Genomic DNA, 17,109 nt, shown 5'->3' with positions numbered 1-17,109 from the left:
GGTGTCCAAACACCAGTTTTTGAATAGTCCATTTTATCGCTACTGTTTCAAAAGCCTTTTTATCATACACTAAAAATATGTCAGTAAATCAAATTGTTTACAATTTATTCTTCCAGTGATCTGTTTGTCTATTACTGCACTGTTTGAAATTACTATAGCTTAATAATAGGTTGTGAATTTTGATAAAGCATGATACCCCTCCTAGCCTCCTTTTTCAGGAATTCAGGAATTCTTGCCTCTTCCTTGTGTATTGGTTCTTCTAGATAAAATTCAGAAATGATTTATCAAATTTCATTAAAAATCCTTTTGGAGTTATGACTGGAATTGAAATGAAATTTTAGATTAATTGTGGAATAATCAACGTCCTTGAGTCTTCCTATCCAGGAATATATTGGGATATTCCATTTATTCAGATCCTGTGGTTTGCTTCATATCTTCCTGTAGGGCTTATTTATTTTTGTTACTTTGTTCGTATGTATTTTATAGATTTCTAATACAAAGTATTGTGAATGGGATTATTTTTTCTTACATTTTCTAAATTTGTTGGTGTACAGGAAAGTTATTGATTTTGAATGCTTTTCTTGAATGTAGCCACCTAGTTTTCCAGTTGATGGTCTTGGATTTTCTAGATGAAACATCATATCTTGTGCAAATAATGACAGGCATAGTAGCCCTCATTTTCTTTCTTTCCTTGTCTCACTGCATTGCTTGCTTCTCCCAGAAAAATGTGGAATGACAGTGGTGATATGGCAAGTATTCTTATCTTATCCCTGATTTTGATGGGAATGCTTCTGATATTCAGTGTTGTGTCGTATTTGTTGTATTTTTCTGGTGGATATATTTTATTGTGTTTAGGAAATATTCTGTTCCTAATGTTACAAAGAGTTCATGTCATGGATGTGTGAAGTTTATCATTACTTTTGTAGATTTCTGAATGGGGAACAATCCTCACTTTCCTGAAATGAAAGTCATGTTTTATTATTCTTATTACTGCATAATTGATTTAATTCACCAATATTTTATTTAAGCTTTTCACATCTATATTCATACATGATTTTTGTGTGTGGTCATAGGATTCTGTGCGTTTGTGTGCGTGCGCATGTCGGCCTCATTTTGGTTTCAGTGTTATGATAATCTCATAGAAAGAACTCAAGAAGAGTTTGAATAAATACGAATTTTTAAAGTTAAAAAATTTTTTAAATGGTATGATAGAACTCAACCACATAACAGCCTGAGACTTTAGAAATGAAAATATTTGACTAATAAAATAAATTTTTATTGCTATTATTCTCCAGAGTTACTACTACTTTGATCAATTTTTGTAATTCTAGATTTCCTCAGAAATTCATCCATTTTACTTAGATTTTGAAATATTTTTGGCTGACTTAAAGTTGTATATAGCATTTTTACATAATTTTAAAGAATATGTTCTATATCAGCAGCTATGTCACTGTTTTCATTTCTAATATTGTTTGTGATATTTCTTTTTTATCTTGTGGTCAGATTGTCAAAAACTTAATCGATTTTATTGACCTTTTACAGAATTGATTTTTCTCATTTTTAGACTTACTAGTTTGTTAACTTCTACCTTTATTTTTAATCAATCCTCCTTTCTGGTTTCCTGTGTTATATTTTGTTTTAAACACATCTTGAATTAAATGATTATTTCAATACTTTAAAGTCTTTTTATATTTTTTTAAGGAAATGCTTTTAAGATGATTAAAAACTTCTTTTGAATAGTACCTTAATTACATCACATGTGTTTTGATATGAAGTGCCTTCATTGTTATTCGTTTTAAGAAGACTTGTGATTTTAGTTTTGATTTCCTATTTAACCCAAGGGTTATTTAGAAGAGGAGATTTTAAAATATCTAGCTGGACCATTTTTTCCTAGCTTTCTGTTGTTAATTTGTTTCATTTTAGACAGATAATATAACCTATATAAATGTTTCTTTTTGGAAATCATTGAGGTGTAGTCTGTGGTCTAATACTTATTTGTTTGAAACAAAGATTCATATATATCTCATATCAAATTTCTTAATTATTTTTATTCTTTTTGACGCTTGCATTGTATTCTAAAAATAATGTATTTTCCATAATTTATTTACTCAATCTCCTAATGAAGCACATTTAGCTTGTTTAGATTTTTTTTACCCAGTGTAAAAAGAGTATCTATTAACATGCTTATAGATGTACCTTTGGTTAAAAAGTAAATATTTCTGTAAGATAGATCCCCAGAGTGAACACATACCCATACATACCCATATACACAGACTAATTGGAATAATTCTATACATGCACAGATTTAATTTTATACATAATGAATATTATTATATTATATATTAATACTACATATATTTATATTATATTAATACATGAGTATTAATATAATATCAGTATATAATAGTATATATATATCATCTCTATTGAAATTTATTTATTTTTTATTACCTTAAGAAATTTTGTTTCCATGCCATGCCATTGTCTCTCCATTCCTTCTCTCCTGAGAAAGTAATTCGTCTTCTTCTTCTTCTTTTTTTTTTTTTAAATTTCAGGTCAGATTCATAAGCATTCTCAGCAACCTTTGATTACATATGAAAAATACAATGTGACAGGCTATCCAGAGAACATAGGAGGATCCCATTCTTTACTCCTTCTGAAGGTTCATGGTAAGTTACATGTGTAATATTATTATTACTTTGTGGAATATACTTACCTTTGTGGAATAAATTTAGTGCTGGCTAGATTGAGAATGGTAGCAGGCATAATTTAGCAAACGTTCATAAATCAATAACATTTGCAGGTAGCATAAACAATAACATTTGCAGGTAGCATTATCTATTTTAATGTTTGCTAATTTTTATTAAAAATGGAGAGTAGGGGTAATTCAGTGGTTTTAACCCTGACTGCACATTAAAATCACCAGAGGAGCTTTTAAGACATCTGTAATTTAAAAAAAGTACGATAGTCATCTCTAATTGCAGCCAGAATTGAGTATCATTGGGTTAATTAATTTAACTTTTATGAGACATTAATTATACCATTTATTAAAAAATGCTAATGAAAGAGTGGTTTGTGATTGTTTAATTATAATAGTAGTTTGGTTTCAAAAATACAATTTTTTTGTTGAAGAACTGATCAATGTACAAGTATTTGAGGGTATACAAAGTACTCAGTGCTATACTTAGGTATTATATACTTAAAGTGATGAAGGGAACCAAGTTGGAAGAGCAGTAGCCTAGAAATAAGGCTCTGATGTACTCTGATTCTACAAGTGAAAGTTGATTCCATTTGAAAAGTAGTCCAGTTCATTATTGAAAAACGGGATTGAAAAATAGGGAAATAGTGTAAGTGTAGACTATACTATACTACTGTAATGTATTAGTATTGGTGGGAACTTTCCTTAGTTGGTATATTTCCTTTATATTCTCCAGAGTTATCCATTCTAGTAAGAGTTTCAATAAAGCTTGAAACTATCTTTATTGTTGCTATTTTGTTTCTACCAGTAGCTCTAGTTGAACAGTAATTGTATTCAGAAATAACGTGCCTATTTGTTTTCCATTATTTTTTGGAGTGAAATGTGAGAAGATTCTGAGATAACTTCAGAAAGGCTGTATAACTTCAGACAGTATAATGATTAAGAGCACAATTATTCAAACCAGCCTGGGTTCAAATTCCAACTTAGTAATCTTGGGCAAGTTACTTAACTTCTCTGTGCTTTCCTCCTCCATACAGCAAAACTGGAATAATAATTATACTTTATAGGAATTGTTGTAAAGATCAATTAGATCAATACACATAAAGCACTTAGAGACAGTGCCTGGCACGAAATAAGAGCTTTGGAAGTGTTAGCTATTAGAAGTAGTAGTGGTGGTGGTAAAAGCATGGATATTTAGGTTATGTTTATGTCAGCTGAATGTATTTTTGTTGGCTGTTTACATTTTCTACGCATTTGGCTTGGTCATTTAAGAGACAGCTTAATTAGACTGTGTTGTCAACGGTTGCATTTTCTCACCTGTAGGCGCCTTAATGTTTGTGGCATGGATGACTACTGTTAGCGTAGGTGTACTGATTGCCCGGTTCTTCAAACCTGTTTGGTCAAAGGCTTTATTTGGTGATGCAGCTTGGTTTCAGGTAGGTGGAGAAAAAGTTTAATGCAATTTCCATATTATTTGAACATTGCAACATGAAAACACATGAAGTAAGTTTTGTGTGTATGTATGGTTATAGTTGTAATTTTGGAATCCTCATAATTTCTTTTTGCTCTTTGGTTTCCTAACCAACTGAGAATAGACACAAGGTACTTGATGGAAATAAAAATAAAGACAGCTCTACGAAGGGCCAGGCTGAATTGGAGAATGTATCAGCGCCATGTGCGTTTCTTTGGAACATGGATTTTGGGACCCAAATGATCTTGAGTTACATGTCTAGTTGCAGAAGAAGAGACTAGAAGAGCATTTACCCACTGCACTGAGTACAGATGGTTTGAGGAAGGCAGCAGAGAAGAAGAAAGAAATAGTGGGTGCTTACTATGTTGCAAAGCAGTGGTCTGTCCTCTGGTTGATGGGCCAGTGAATGTTAGGCCGTCCCTAGCTCACCAGTCAAGATCATGTATCTCCTGTGTGGGTGGGAATAGAAACTAAAAGTGTCCTTTTTAATGCTGCCTCTTCCCATGGGATGAGGAGGCAGTCTTTTAATAGAAACATGAGCAAGAGTCAATAAATACCTCTCAAAACAAAACAAACCTTTATCTTTCATTTGTCATGGAGTATAGATATTTGCACATATAGTGGAAGATCAATGACTATGTTGAGATAGAATGTACATGTCTGCTTATAGAAAAAAATACTGCTTATTGGAACAGTTTTGACTTTATAAGAGGTATTCTTGAAACTTCATATAAATTTGTAGCTTTTAAGATTTACCTTATCTAAAATTGTTTCTCACATTTGGCTGGCAGTGTTAATCTGTTTTATTTGTTCTCAGTAATGACTGCTACATGCCTTGCTCCTGTCTCTGCCTTTGATTGCTCTCTCTCTCTCTCTCTCCTCTTCTCATGTGGATATTCCCAACTGCAAAACAGTTTATGTCTGTTTTGTTTCTTTATGTCTCCTCTTTACCAATTCAAATCCTCCACTGTCTTTAAAACTATGGTGTCTATATATATATAGGGTGACTATATGTTCTACTTTCTGGTGATGTGTGTATATATAGATATAGATATAGATATAGATATAGATATAGATATAGATATAGATATATACGCACACACACACCATATGTGTGTGTGTGTGTGTGTGTGTGTATGTGTGTATCTATCTATCTATCTATATATATATCTGTGATATAGTGATTATATGTCCTACATTCTCTGGGATAGTTTTGGTTTGCATCAGTTATCCTCACATAATTAACAGTGCCCATTTTCACTCTTAGCATTCTCTTCATTTGGATAATGAATTACACATTTCAAATATGTTTCTCTTATCTGCTCAATTAAATCCCAGACTCCCCAGGAAACAGTACTTTCTGTTTGCTTGCGTTTCATTGTATCCAAGCACTGTGCTTGATGGTGGAACTTAATAAATGTGTTTGGAAGAAAATGATGGACTTGGCAAGTAAGTGCTCTCTGTGTGTGAAATATCCATTCCTGCTGTTCTGTGCAGGTGAAGTCTTGGCAGATGCTTTAGAATGATGAGGTTGGCAGCTTAGGCTTTTCTTTAAAGTTCAGTGGAATAGTAAGATTTTTGTTTTTAACTGACCACAAATTGTGGCTAGGTGTCAATTGAATGCATGCCTTCTGTGAATCTCATCCCATGATCTTCATAGTGACGTCAACTCCTTTCTCTTATGTAGTTAACTCTCTTCTCATTTGTCATTTCACCCTTGCAGGTACATCGAATGCTCATGCTTACTACTTCTGCCCTCACTTTTATTGCTTTTCTTCTGCCTTTTATTTACAGAGGAGGCTGGAATTGGGTAAGTAGATCTTAAACAGGATGTTTTTATTCTATTTATATGTTTAAAATTCATTTTGGTGCCAAAGGAGATTGCTGTTTTATTCTCAAATGATGGGTAAAAAGATATTTCTGCAGGTATCCCTCTTTCTTTCCTTTTTGAATCATCTGATGACTATTTCACATGGTTGGTGGTCAGGGATGAAGTGAGAATGTAAGTGCAGATTACTTGGTAATGAAATATATTTTTAGACTGCCTCAAATTTTAAATTTACACTATATGGCTTTAATAAATTTTCTTGCTATAGAATGGTGAAAATTGAAAGCATGATATCTGAGGAACATGAACACTGTAAAGTGGTTTTCTCTAACTAATACTATGACTATCACTAAGCTAACATTAGTTGCATTCCTACTGAGCAACTGTGCTAAGTGCTTTACATGTGTTATCAAATTTAAACCTCAAATGAAGTTGTAATTGATAATAATCCCATGTCACAAATGAAGAAACTGAGGCCTATTCTCAAATGTGTATCTCCAGCTTAGACCTCTGCCCTGACTGAGACTCACATAAACAGCTGTCTACTCAGGAACTCAGCTTGCATGTCTAAGACATCTCTACTGAATTCCTGATCTCTCATCCCAGTCTTGCTCCGTGGGCTGCCATCCCCATATTAGTGGTTTGCAGTCCCCTTTTTAGGCCAAAACATTGGAATTATTCTTAACTCTGCTCTCACACCCCATATCAAATCCATCAGGAAATCCCATTGGCTTTGCCTGTCAAATACAACACTTTTCACCATCACTGGTACTACTATGTGGGTTCGAGCCACCATCATCTTTTGCCTGGACTTTTGCAGTAGGCACCTAATTGGTCTCCTACTTCAACCCTTGCCCGTGTACAATCTGTTTTCAACCAAGAAGCAGAGTGATTTCTAAAAAATGTAAATCAGATGATGTCATTCCTGTGCCCCAAACTGGTTTCTCTAATGCCTCTCAGTTTTACTCAAGGTTAAAGCCAAAGTCCTCCATGACTGGCTCCCAGTTACTCTCTGAATTGATCTACTCTTTTCCTCATCCAAAAGCTCATTTCATTTCACACTGGGCTAATGCTAGGTATGCTCCTGCTTTATAGTCTTTTTTTAAAAAATTTATTTATTTACTTATTTATTCTGCTTTATAGTCTTTGCAAAGATTCTTCCTTCTGCCTTGGTCATGCTTCCTCTACTCCCTCACCTTCTTCAAGTCTTTGCTCAAATGATAGCTTCTCAAAGAGCCCTGCTCTGCTTCATTTTTTCCTGAAGCATTCTTTACCTTATGTCGTTTCAGATAATTTACTTAAATATCTTATCTTTTCTTTGTCTGTCTTCTCACACTAGTATGTGAACTCCATGAGAAGACAGGATATTTACTGGTATGTTTGCTAATGTATCTCTAACACCCAGAACAGATTCTGGTACATGAGATATTCAGTAAATATTTATGGAATGAATGAATGAGGCTTATTGAGAATTGGAGATGTACCTAAGGTCAGAGCCTGTGCTTCCATTATACTCTTCTAGTTTAACAGCCAGTCAGAATTTGATATTAAAATTTAATATTTCTGTTTGGGCTGTTGCTACAAGGGCTAAGATTGAAGACTCTTGGGTCACAATATTATTAGGAAACCTCCTTTCTGCTTTTTAGATAGTTTATAGATTGGTCAACCTATTTTTTTTTTTAAATTTTTATTGGGGTATAGTTGGTTTATAATGTTGTGTTAGTTTCAGGTGTACAGCAAATTGAATCTGTTACACATATACATATATCCACTCTTTTTTAGATTCTTTTCCCATATAGGCCATTACAGAGTACTGAGTAGAGTTCCCTGTGCTATACAGTAGGTCCTTATTAGTTATTTATTTTATATATAGTAGTGTGTATATGTCAATCCCAATCTTCCAGTTTATCCCTCCTCCCCCACCCCCTGGTAACCATAAGTTTATTTTCTACATCTGTAACTCTATTTCTGTTTTGTAGAAAAGTTCATCTGTACCCTTTTTTTTAGATTCCGCATATAAGCAATATCATATGATATTTGTCTTTCTCTGACTTATTTCACTTAGTATGACAATCTCTAGGTCCATCCATGTTGCTGCAAATGGTATTATTTCGTTCTTTTTTATGGCTGAGTAATATTCCATTGTATATATGTACCACATCTTCTTTATCCATTCCTCTGTTGATGGACATTTAGATTGCTTCCATGTCCTGGCTATTGTAAATAGTGCTGCTATGAACACTGGGGTGTATGTATCTTTTCAAATTATGGTTTTCCCTGGATATATGCCCAGGAATGAGATTACTGGATGGTATGGTAGCTCTATTTTCAGTTTTTTAAGGAACCTCCATGGTCAACCTATTTTTTTTTAAAGGAAATTATGAAGATTTTCTGATATGACTCAAGATATTGAAACTTTATTTTATCCAGGTACTTGGACAAGTGTAATACTTATTTTGTAAACTTTGTTGTTTGTAGTCTTTGCAGTTTATGACTATGGTAGTAAAAAGGTTAAGAGCACAGTTGTACAGGCAGACTGCTTGGATTCAAATCCTCATGTCATCATTTATTACTTGGGACACCCTGGGCAAGTTGCTTAACTTCTCTGTCCCTCGGTTTACTCAAGTGGGGATAGTAGAGTATCTATCTTATAGGCTTTCTGAGGGTTGAGAGTTAATTAACTGAAAGCACTTAGGATAGTCCCAGCACATTCTAAATATATAAGAATTTTGTTGCTGCTCTTACTGTTTTTTATTAGAGAGAGGCACTTTCCATCTCCAGGGTCCAGGTTATAACTTATCTGTATATAACTGAGTCCATGGTTTGAAAGTTTTGTAGTGCTCTTCTGTCAACTTTTAGTTCCTAATTTGCAAAAGCTTCCTATCTTGGCTTGGAAACCACTATGTCCTTGTTCTAGATCACAGGTTTTAGAGCTTCCCAAGCATGGGAGTCAGTAACACCAGACTGTGATATCCCTCTATTTAAATGTGTAATGTACTAGAGCATCTTCTTAATTTTTCTCTTAAATTTTTAAATGAAATAATTGTGCAAAGTGGTCTAATCCAACTGTCTGCTGTTTTCAGCAAGCACACATCACTGAGGGAGGAGTGTAGCCGAAACTGTTGAGGTATTGTGTTGATGATTTTTCTTGGCTTAGACCTTCGTTCTGAACAGAGGAGATGAGATTTTAATACAGTGGTTGTGCAGGTTATTCTCTTGATCAGCAAACATTTATTGAGTGACTAAGGCTCTGTTAAGCATATGGGTTACAAGGAATCAAGTAGAACCTTCAGCTCTGGGAAACATAGAGGTCTGAACAAGTAATTAAAATACCCTGGGTTGATTGTTCCTGACATGCAGGTACTAACTAGTCCTAGGTGGGCTTCAGATGGCTGTGCTGGTGTTGGTGGTCATCTAACATCCTGGTGGGAAGAGGCAGCATTCTGTGCATGGATTCCACCACGACCATTTACACACTGTGTGGCCTTGGATGCATTACTTGATATCTCTGAGCCTCAGTTCCCCCATTTGTAGAAGTGGGATATTGATAACTAACTGTCAAGCATCATAGTGAACATTAGTGATAATGTGTATAAAGTATGTGCCTGGTATAGACACTCAGTGAATGGTGCCTGTTATTATAACTATCATTATTAAATGTTTCAAGCTACAGAAAAACGCTAAGAATACATCTGTGTGTATTATTTTTAACTTGAGGGTTTAATCAATGGGCAAGACTGAGACCATTAAAATGTTATAACTTTGTTCAGCATGCAGGTTATCACCCATACCTTGGTTGTATAGTGATGATTTTAGCAGTTCTTCAGCTTCTTTCGGCAGCCTTCAGACCACCTTTACATGACCCAAGGTACTTAGGTCTTTATTTATAAATGCTTTCAATGTAGATATCATTAGTTGGGAAACCAATTCCTTTTTTGCATTTTATAAAATTCAGTGATAAATTATATTTACTTTAAAAGATTTTAAAATGTATTTCAGATATCTAATTCCTAGGCAATAGGGAAATTACATGCTTTTTATTCTCTTGGGAATTAATTGTAGTTCCATCACTTTTAAGAATACTGACTGGTTCTTTATTTGGTAGAAGGCAAATGTTTAACTGGACTCATTGGAGTATGGGAACAGCTGCTAGAATAATAGCAGGTAAGTAATTGTGATGCTACTTATTCATATATAATTGCAGGTTGTTTATATTGCAAGTTGTAATTTGGCTTAAATGATTTTTAGATGCATTAGTAATTGGAATAATTGGCTGTTGAGGAGAAATCAGTCAAACATTGAAATCCAGAAAGTAATTTCTAGAGGTAACTATTTAAGCCATTATTTCAGTTTCAAGGTTTTTAAAATGACTTTAAAACTCTCCTTTTGAGACTTTTTTTTAGCATTTGCCTTTGCCAGCAGAATAAGCTATGCTGATGACTGACCAAACATTTAAGCAGCTCAACTTGAGGGTCAGTCGTGGGTTGGGCTGAAGTGGGCTCCGGGGTCCCAGCCCTCTGTCTCCAGGTTTTCACCATGGGGATGGTACCTTCTAGGGAAAGGTGTTTTTCAAAAGTCAAGTATGATTATCCAGTGTATTTTGATGCTTTATGTAATAAATACCTAAGCTGACACCTCCTACCCTCACATTTCTACAGTCTATAGAAATTCGTGGAAGGGGAGATATAATCAGAAATGGTTTCCATACGTTTCTCCCTTCCTACATTGCAGACTTAAAACATTTTGAAAAATTTGGGTACCTCTTTTTTAACAATTGGTAGATTATAATTATAATTTCCCATCTTAGCCTTTCTGGTGTTAAAATAAAAAAAGACTAAATTAACTATTTGGTCTTAAATATGAATCTAATTGATATCATAAACTCTTCTAGTATATTTTACTTGATATAATTCACACACATGTATACATGCATACACAGTTACCTCTTGAATTGCATTTGAGTATATGTATTTCTTCCTTATGAATGTAGTGGCAGCAATGTTCCTGGGAATGGATTTACCAGGATTGAATCTTCCTGGGCCATGGAAAACCTATGCAATGATTGGATTTGTAGCCTGGCATGTTGGGACAGAGATTGTTCTGGAGGTACACACTTACCGACTCTCTAGAAAAGGTAACCTGTTCAAAGAGCAGTGTTATGTAGACTCACTTTTATACAAACTGTTGGAATATAATTAGTTTCTTGACACTAATGGTTGACTCTTATACGGTAGCTTACTAAAAGTTTCTGTTTTGATTACTCAGTCTGTGGTAAAAATAGTGGAAAATTTCTGCGTTTGTTTTTATATTCATTAGTATTAGAATCAATGAGTAAAATGCAAGGGAAAGAGGTTTTAGGGAAGAGGCCTTCTTTGTAGGTACTTTTTACTTTTCATGCTGGTCTGACTTGGGGCTAGAATGCACTGAGAGCCCTGAATGCCTGGAGCTGAGAGACCCCTGAGATAGAGGAAGAAGAGATGCCCATGGTCAACACAGGGCAAAGCTGCAGACGAGTTTTACCTATTTGACAAACTTCCTGTGTGCTGTCACTTAGGTTGCCCTATACATTGTATGTAGCTAGCTAACCAGCGTGCTAGATAGGAAGGATTTATTTTGCCGGCACTCTCTAGTGGCAAGGTCTGTTTTGGTCTCACCTCTAGGCAGGGTAAGATACCTGTAGCCATTAGAAGAGATTAGTAGAGAATCAGTGACATTTTAGCTTGATTTCTAGTCTGACTGTCTTTTGTGTCCTATCTAGTTCTCAGCCCCTCAAATAAGTAAAGGTGGCCTTCTAAAAACAAAACCTGTTTGTTGCCTAGTGTGTGTGCTGTGAATCTAGGAGCCTGGGCAGCTTTTAGGAACTGAGTACTAAGTATCTGTCCTACCATTTTTTGGCTCTTGATAGGGTCACATACATAGGGTTTGAGTCTTTTTTTGTTGTTTTTAATTGAAGTATAGTTGATTTACAATATTGTATGGGGTTTGAGTCTTAAAGGACTTTTGATCGCTAGATTATGGCTTGCTATTTAAAATACATATGTACTTAAAACTTGGATTGTTAGGAGTTTGGTATGGTGTTTATTGACTAGGAGAAAGTCTTTTAACAAATGTATGCTGTAGCCAGCTTGACCTAATTTGTGAGAGCCTTAAGTATTCAAGAAGATTGCAACATTTGGTCACTTGAAATGGGAGAATGAACATCCTGGAAATCAGCAAACGCTACAAATCAGGTTTTTTTTTTTTGAGAATTAGTTTATCTGCATACTCACTGCCCTTACAAACTTATGTTCTCATTCTTGACAGTTGAAATATTGGATGATGATAGAATTCAGATCCTCCAGTCATTTACTGCAGCTGAAGCGGAAGTAAGTCTTTTTTTCTTCTTTATTGACACAAACCTTAATGATAGTTATTCTTTTTTTTCATATCTCAATTTTTTTCTTTCAGGGTTATGCTTTTAAAAAGGCAGTGTTAGCAATTTATGTCTGTGGGAATTTGACTTTTCTCACTATGTTCTTATCTGCAATCAACCATCTATGAGCGAGCGAAGACCTTGGCTTTTGCAGACCAGGTGATAATTATCATCAAGCCAAAAAACTTGATTCCTGTACCGACTGCCTGGAGCGTATTCATGACTTCTAATTAGGAAGACCAGGCCATGTCTATAGAGAAATTCAGAAGTCTGGTCTTTAGAGATCAACATTCACTAGGGTCCTATGGGCTATAAACTGATGTCAAGCTTTTATGTATTATTCTGAGTCTTAAAGGGAAGATTGTACTTGAGGAGAAATGACTCAAATATGCTGAGTTTTTATGCTGAAATTTTAAGAATGTTAGCATGTAAGAAAAGAACTGTTTGGAAAAACAAAAAAGATGTCATAGGATAAAATGCAGATAGTATTAAGGTAAATATATTTTGGACTATAAAGGTGTTGTGGTACTTTAAAGAAAACATTTATTTTTACTAGTATATCTGAATGGTCTTTCTTAGGATTTTTTTCCCCTTCCCCCCTTTCTTAAAAATTTTTTAGAAACATGTTTTTCGGTCCAGTGTTTTGGACATATCTTTTGTTTCATGTATTTTGTTACTTCCCTGGTAAAGGTGAAAGTAGGGCCAACACCATTTCATTAACATTTAAATATATTATTAATATTATAATTTCTTTCTTAGCAGTGAAATGCAAGTGTGCATCTTCTGATTAAGAGTGTCTTTATATAGTCAGCTACAGAGCTAAAATGGCATTTTATATGCTAATTGTTTTGACTCTGAGGTTGTCTTAGCCTTTGGAGACTGTAGACTTGCATTTCAAAATTAATAAAATTCACTCTTGTGAACATATTTAAGAGTTATTCTTTGTCCTTGTGGTAATAAAATAATATGGGTGGTTCTGTTTTGTTAGAAGATCCTGATGATGTAATGAATTAGAATTATCAATGTTATTTCCCTTCCGGTTCCAATAATTTCTATTTTATGACTGGGTCTCATGTTTGCTATGAGGACTTCTAGCCAGTGGGTGGCGCCATAATACTACGGCTTTGTTACTGTTCACTTGTGCTGATTCATTTTTAGTACTTAGATAATATCTTGGGATGGCATTTCTCTTAAAATTCACCAACTCTTAATATTTATTTGAAAAATTTCTGTCTTTTTTTTTGCCTAACAGTTATAGGTTACAAACTGAAATTAGGGACCAGTGTTGTTATTTTCTGGTTTCAATTCTATTTGTTTTCTAAACTTGATTGTAACCGTTGTTTGATACTTCCCTTTACATTCCTGTGACCCTGTAACAAATGAACATAACTATCTTAGGCAGAGGAAACAAGCAAAACTCTACATTCTTAAAATAAAAAGTTTAGGGAGGCATATTTTATTTACTTTTTTAGGTGTTCTTTCTGATTGGTCCAAGGACCTAAATTCTATCTGGTATAAATAATAGCCTCAGTGACGTATCTTACATCTTTCACTGGGTAAAATGATATGTTTTTGTTCTTTATATAGGTGTTTATCATAAGTAGCTTAGGGTTTGAGATGTGAACTTTCCGTGTTTATGTTCTATAAGTGCCAGGCTATTTACAGTCTAAACTTTCCTTTTGAATGTCTTCATTTAAAAACATTTTGTTTAGTATAGAAAGTTAAATGTATACTAAAATATTTTCCTCTAATTTTCAATTATTAGGGGCCTAAAGGTTAATAAAATTCTCTTAATAAATTATATTGTACATTTGACAAGGAAAGATTTGTTTAAGGAGAAGATGAACCTTGGTGGGTTTCGTTTTCAAATACGTGAGCTTGCTGGATTTCCAGTGCTGAGGCTAACCTATTTTAACTTTTCTTTTTCATTGATTCATCTGTTGGCACTATTTTGATATATCATCAGTTGATATACAGAGTTGTCTGAAGAAGTCTTTGTCATCTAACCTTAGTAGACCAACAAACCTTTTCATTAATATCAAATGATGATTCTTCTGCTTATGAGTGGTTGACATCTACAAATTGAAAATGCCTATTCGTTGCTCCTCTCAGTTTTCCTTCTTGTTTTTGTAATAATCTGTTTTTTTAAAGATATCTTTTGATAGGAGTAATTGTTAAACTAAATGCCTTTATATCTTCAGCAATGTTGCCCCAAATAGCAAAATCATGAGTTTTCTTCTTAAAGATGGGTTCTTCTATAAAATAAAAATAACTATTTATTTTTGAAAAAAAAGTGAAACAAATTCTAGAAAGTTGTGGTTGGGGTAGCATTCATAACTGAGGCTATTTTTGTTTTTATTATTTTCTTATCTTTGGAAATCAATCTTAAGGACGCAGGTAGCCTATGGCATAAGTTATCGAATAACACTTTAGTGCCTACTTGGTTATCAGGATTTTGGCTCTAATGTGTGTTAAGTGATATTCATCCCTCCACGTCTTGCCCCAGTCCAGGTTGTGCTGGGAAAAGACAGATGCAGCAGACGCCAACCAGGAAGCCCTAGGGGGGACCTGTAGCTTTTGGCTGAAATTCTGTTTGTCTGTATATTCTGGTGAAGCAAGGAAAAATAAAAGAACAAAGGTCATTGTTTAAGATAATCCATTGTAGATGGGAATGAAAGAAAGGATACTTCTAAGCTCTTTTCAAATCAGATTAGGTTACACACTGTCACTGTGCACACCCTGCTTCTTTCCTTCTTGCCCAATACCCACCGGGCTCATCTCTGCACCCAGGTCACTGATGGTCACCTGCCTGGAATGCCCTTTCTGTTCCCTTCTTTCTAGGAAAAACTAGTTTATTAAGTTCTGGCTCAAAAATCCTTCTTGTTTTTGGAGGCTTCCCTGACTGTTCCTTCTGCATAGGTCTCTCCTGACCATCCTTATAAATGGTATGCTGGGAGGCAGATAACCCTGTACATAAAAAAGACTGGGAGTCTGGGAGCGGAGCTGGAAGACCTGAGCATGCATGTCTGATTTATAAGACTCATGTCGTTGGGCAAATCGCTCATTTTCTCTGAGCCTCATTCCTTCATCTGTAAAGCCCATCTCACAGGGCAGTTATGAGGAAGGAAGGAAGTGGTACCAGCAAAAGGTGCTTTGTACATGTTGTTGATGATGTCATTGCTTTTGATTACAGTGTTAAACTTTAGTAGTTTTTACCTATGGAATGTGTAGTTTTTATTTGATAAAAAATTTGATATTCACCTTGAAAACATTATGCTAAGTGAAATAGCCAGACAAGAAAGGACAGCTAGTATATGATTTATTTACTTGGAGTACCTAGACTAGTCAAATTCATAGAAAGTAGAAGGGTGATTACCCAGGACTGGGGGAGAGGGAGGAATGGGGAGCTGTTACTTAATGGGTACAGAATTTCTGTTTGGGATGATGAAATTGTTCTGGAGATTGATAGTGGTGATGCTTACATAACACTGTGTATGTACTTAATGCACTGAATTGTACCCTTGAAAGTAGTTACAGTGGAAAATTTTGTGTTATGTATATTGTACCACAATAAAAAAAAATTAAAAATTTGATGTTTATAGGAACACTATTCACAATAGCCAAATGATGGAAACAGCCCACATGTCCATCAACCGATAAATGAATAAGCAAGTTGTGGTACATACATACAATGAAATATTACTCAGCCATAAAAAGATATGAAGTACTGATGCATGCTGCCACGTAGATGAACCTTCCGAACATTATGCTTCTCCTTGGCTACCAGAGACATCAAAGGACTGGAATAAGAAGAGAAACAACAAATAAACAAACAAAAAAACTATTATGCTGGGCTTCCCTGGTGGCGCAGTGGTTGAGAATCTGCCTGCCAATGCAGGGGACACGGGTTCGAGCCCTGGTCTGGGAAGATCCCACATGCCGCGGAGCAACTGGGCCCGTGAGCCACAAGTACTGAGCCTGCGCATCTGGAGCCTGTGCTCCGCAACAAGAGAGGCCGCGACAGTGAGAGGCCCGCGCACCGTGATGAAGAGTGGCCCCCGCTCGCCGCAACTAGAGAAAGCCCTTGCATAGAAACGAAGACCCAACACAGGCAAAAAAAAAAAAAAAAGTAATAATAATAAAAAAAACTATTATGCTAAGTGAATCAGACACAAAATGTCACACATTATGATTATATGAAATATCCAGAATAGGTAAATGCATAGCGACAGCAGAGTGGTTGTTGCCAGGGCCTTGAGGGGAGGGAGTGGAGGAGGGAATGGGGAGTAATTGCATAATGGGCATAAGATTTTATTTTGGGGTGCTGACAATATTTTGTTGATAGATAGAGGTGGTGGTTGTACAACATTGTGAATATAAGAAACGCCATTTTAAAAGGATTATTTTATGTGAATTTCACCTCAGTAAAACAAATATCTGATTACTACTCTTGGATTATACCTTTGGGTGGAAAGATCTGGGAGGTTTGCTTGCCCTAAAATTGGTATCAGCTTAATTTCTTATTTCGTTATCAAATAAGTTAATGTCATTTTATATAATGCCTGGCCATATAACTCTGGTTTAGAGGAGAGAAAGTTCCTAGAACATATCTTTATTTTTTTCTTTCTTTATTTTTTTCCAGTGGTTTTTCATGGATTTTATTAATTTTTAAAATTTATTTATTTTATTTTATTTTATTT

General features: G+C 34.9%; 1 protein-coding gene across 3 annotated transcripts in view; it reads left to right on the top strand.

Moving 5' to 3' along the window:
- FRRS1 (ferric chelate reductase 1) overlaps positions 1 to 16,853 on the top strand; it is a 115,259-nt gene extending 98,406 nt beyond the window's left edge. For all 3 annotated transcript variants that reach the window (XM_007169540.2, XM_007169539.2, XM_007169537.2), the window contains 8 exons: positions 2,556 to 2,669; positions 4,022 to 4,134; positions 5,893 to 5,979; positions 9,768 to 9,865; positions 10,103 to 10,161; positions 10,988 to 11,131; positions 12,301 to 12,362; positions 12,445 to 16,853. In XM_007169540.2, coding sequence (XP_007169602.2) covers positions 2,556 to 2,669; positions 4,022 to 4,134; positions 5,893 to 5,979; positions 9,768 to 9,865; positions 10,103 to 10,161; positions 10,988 to 11,131; positions 12,301 to 12,362; positions 12,445 to 12,537 — 770 coding nt within the window. In that variant the 3' untranslated portion in view covers positions 12,538 to 16,853. The remainder of the gene's footprint in view (positions 1 to 2,555; positions 2,670 to 4,021; positions 4,135 to 5,892; positions 5,980 to 9,767; positions 9,866 to 10,102; positions 10,162 to 10,987; positions 11,132 to 12,300; positions 12,363 to 12,444) is intronic.
- The last annotated feature ends 256 nt before the right edge of the window (positions 16,854 to 17,109 follow it).

This window comes from Balaenoptera acutorostrata, chromosome 1 (assembly GCF_949987535.1).
Source record: "Balaenoptera acutorostrata chromosome 1, mBalAcu1.1, whole genome shotgun sequence".
In the NCBI taxonomy this organism is placed as follows: domain Eukaryota; kingdom Metazoa; phylum Chordata; class Mammalia; order Artiodactyla; family Balaenopteridae; genus Balaenoptera; species Balaenoptera acutorostrata.
Note: the sequence above shows the minus strand (reverse complement) of the source record. Positions and strands in the feature narration are given on the sequence as shown.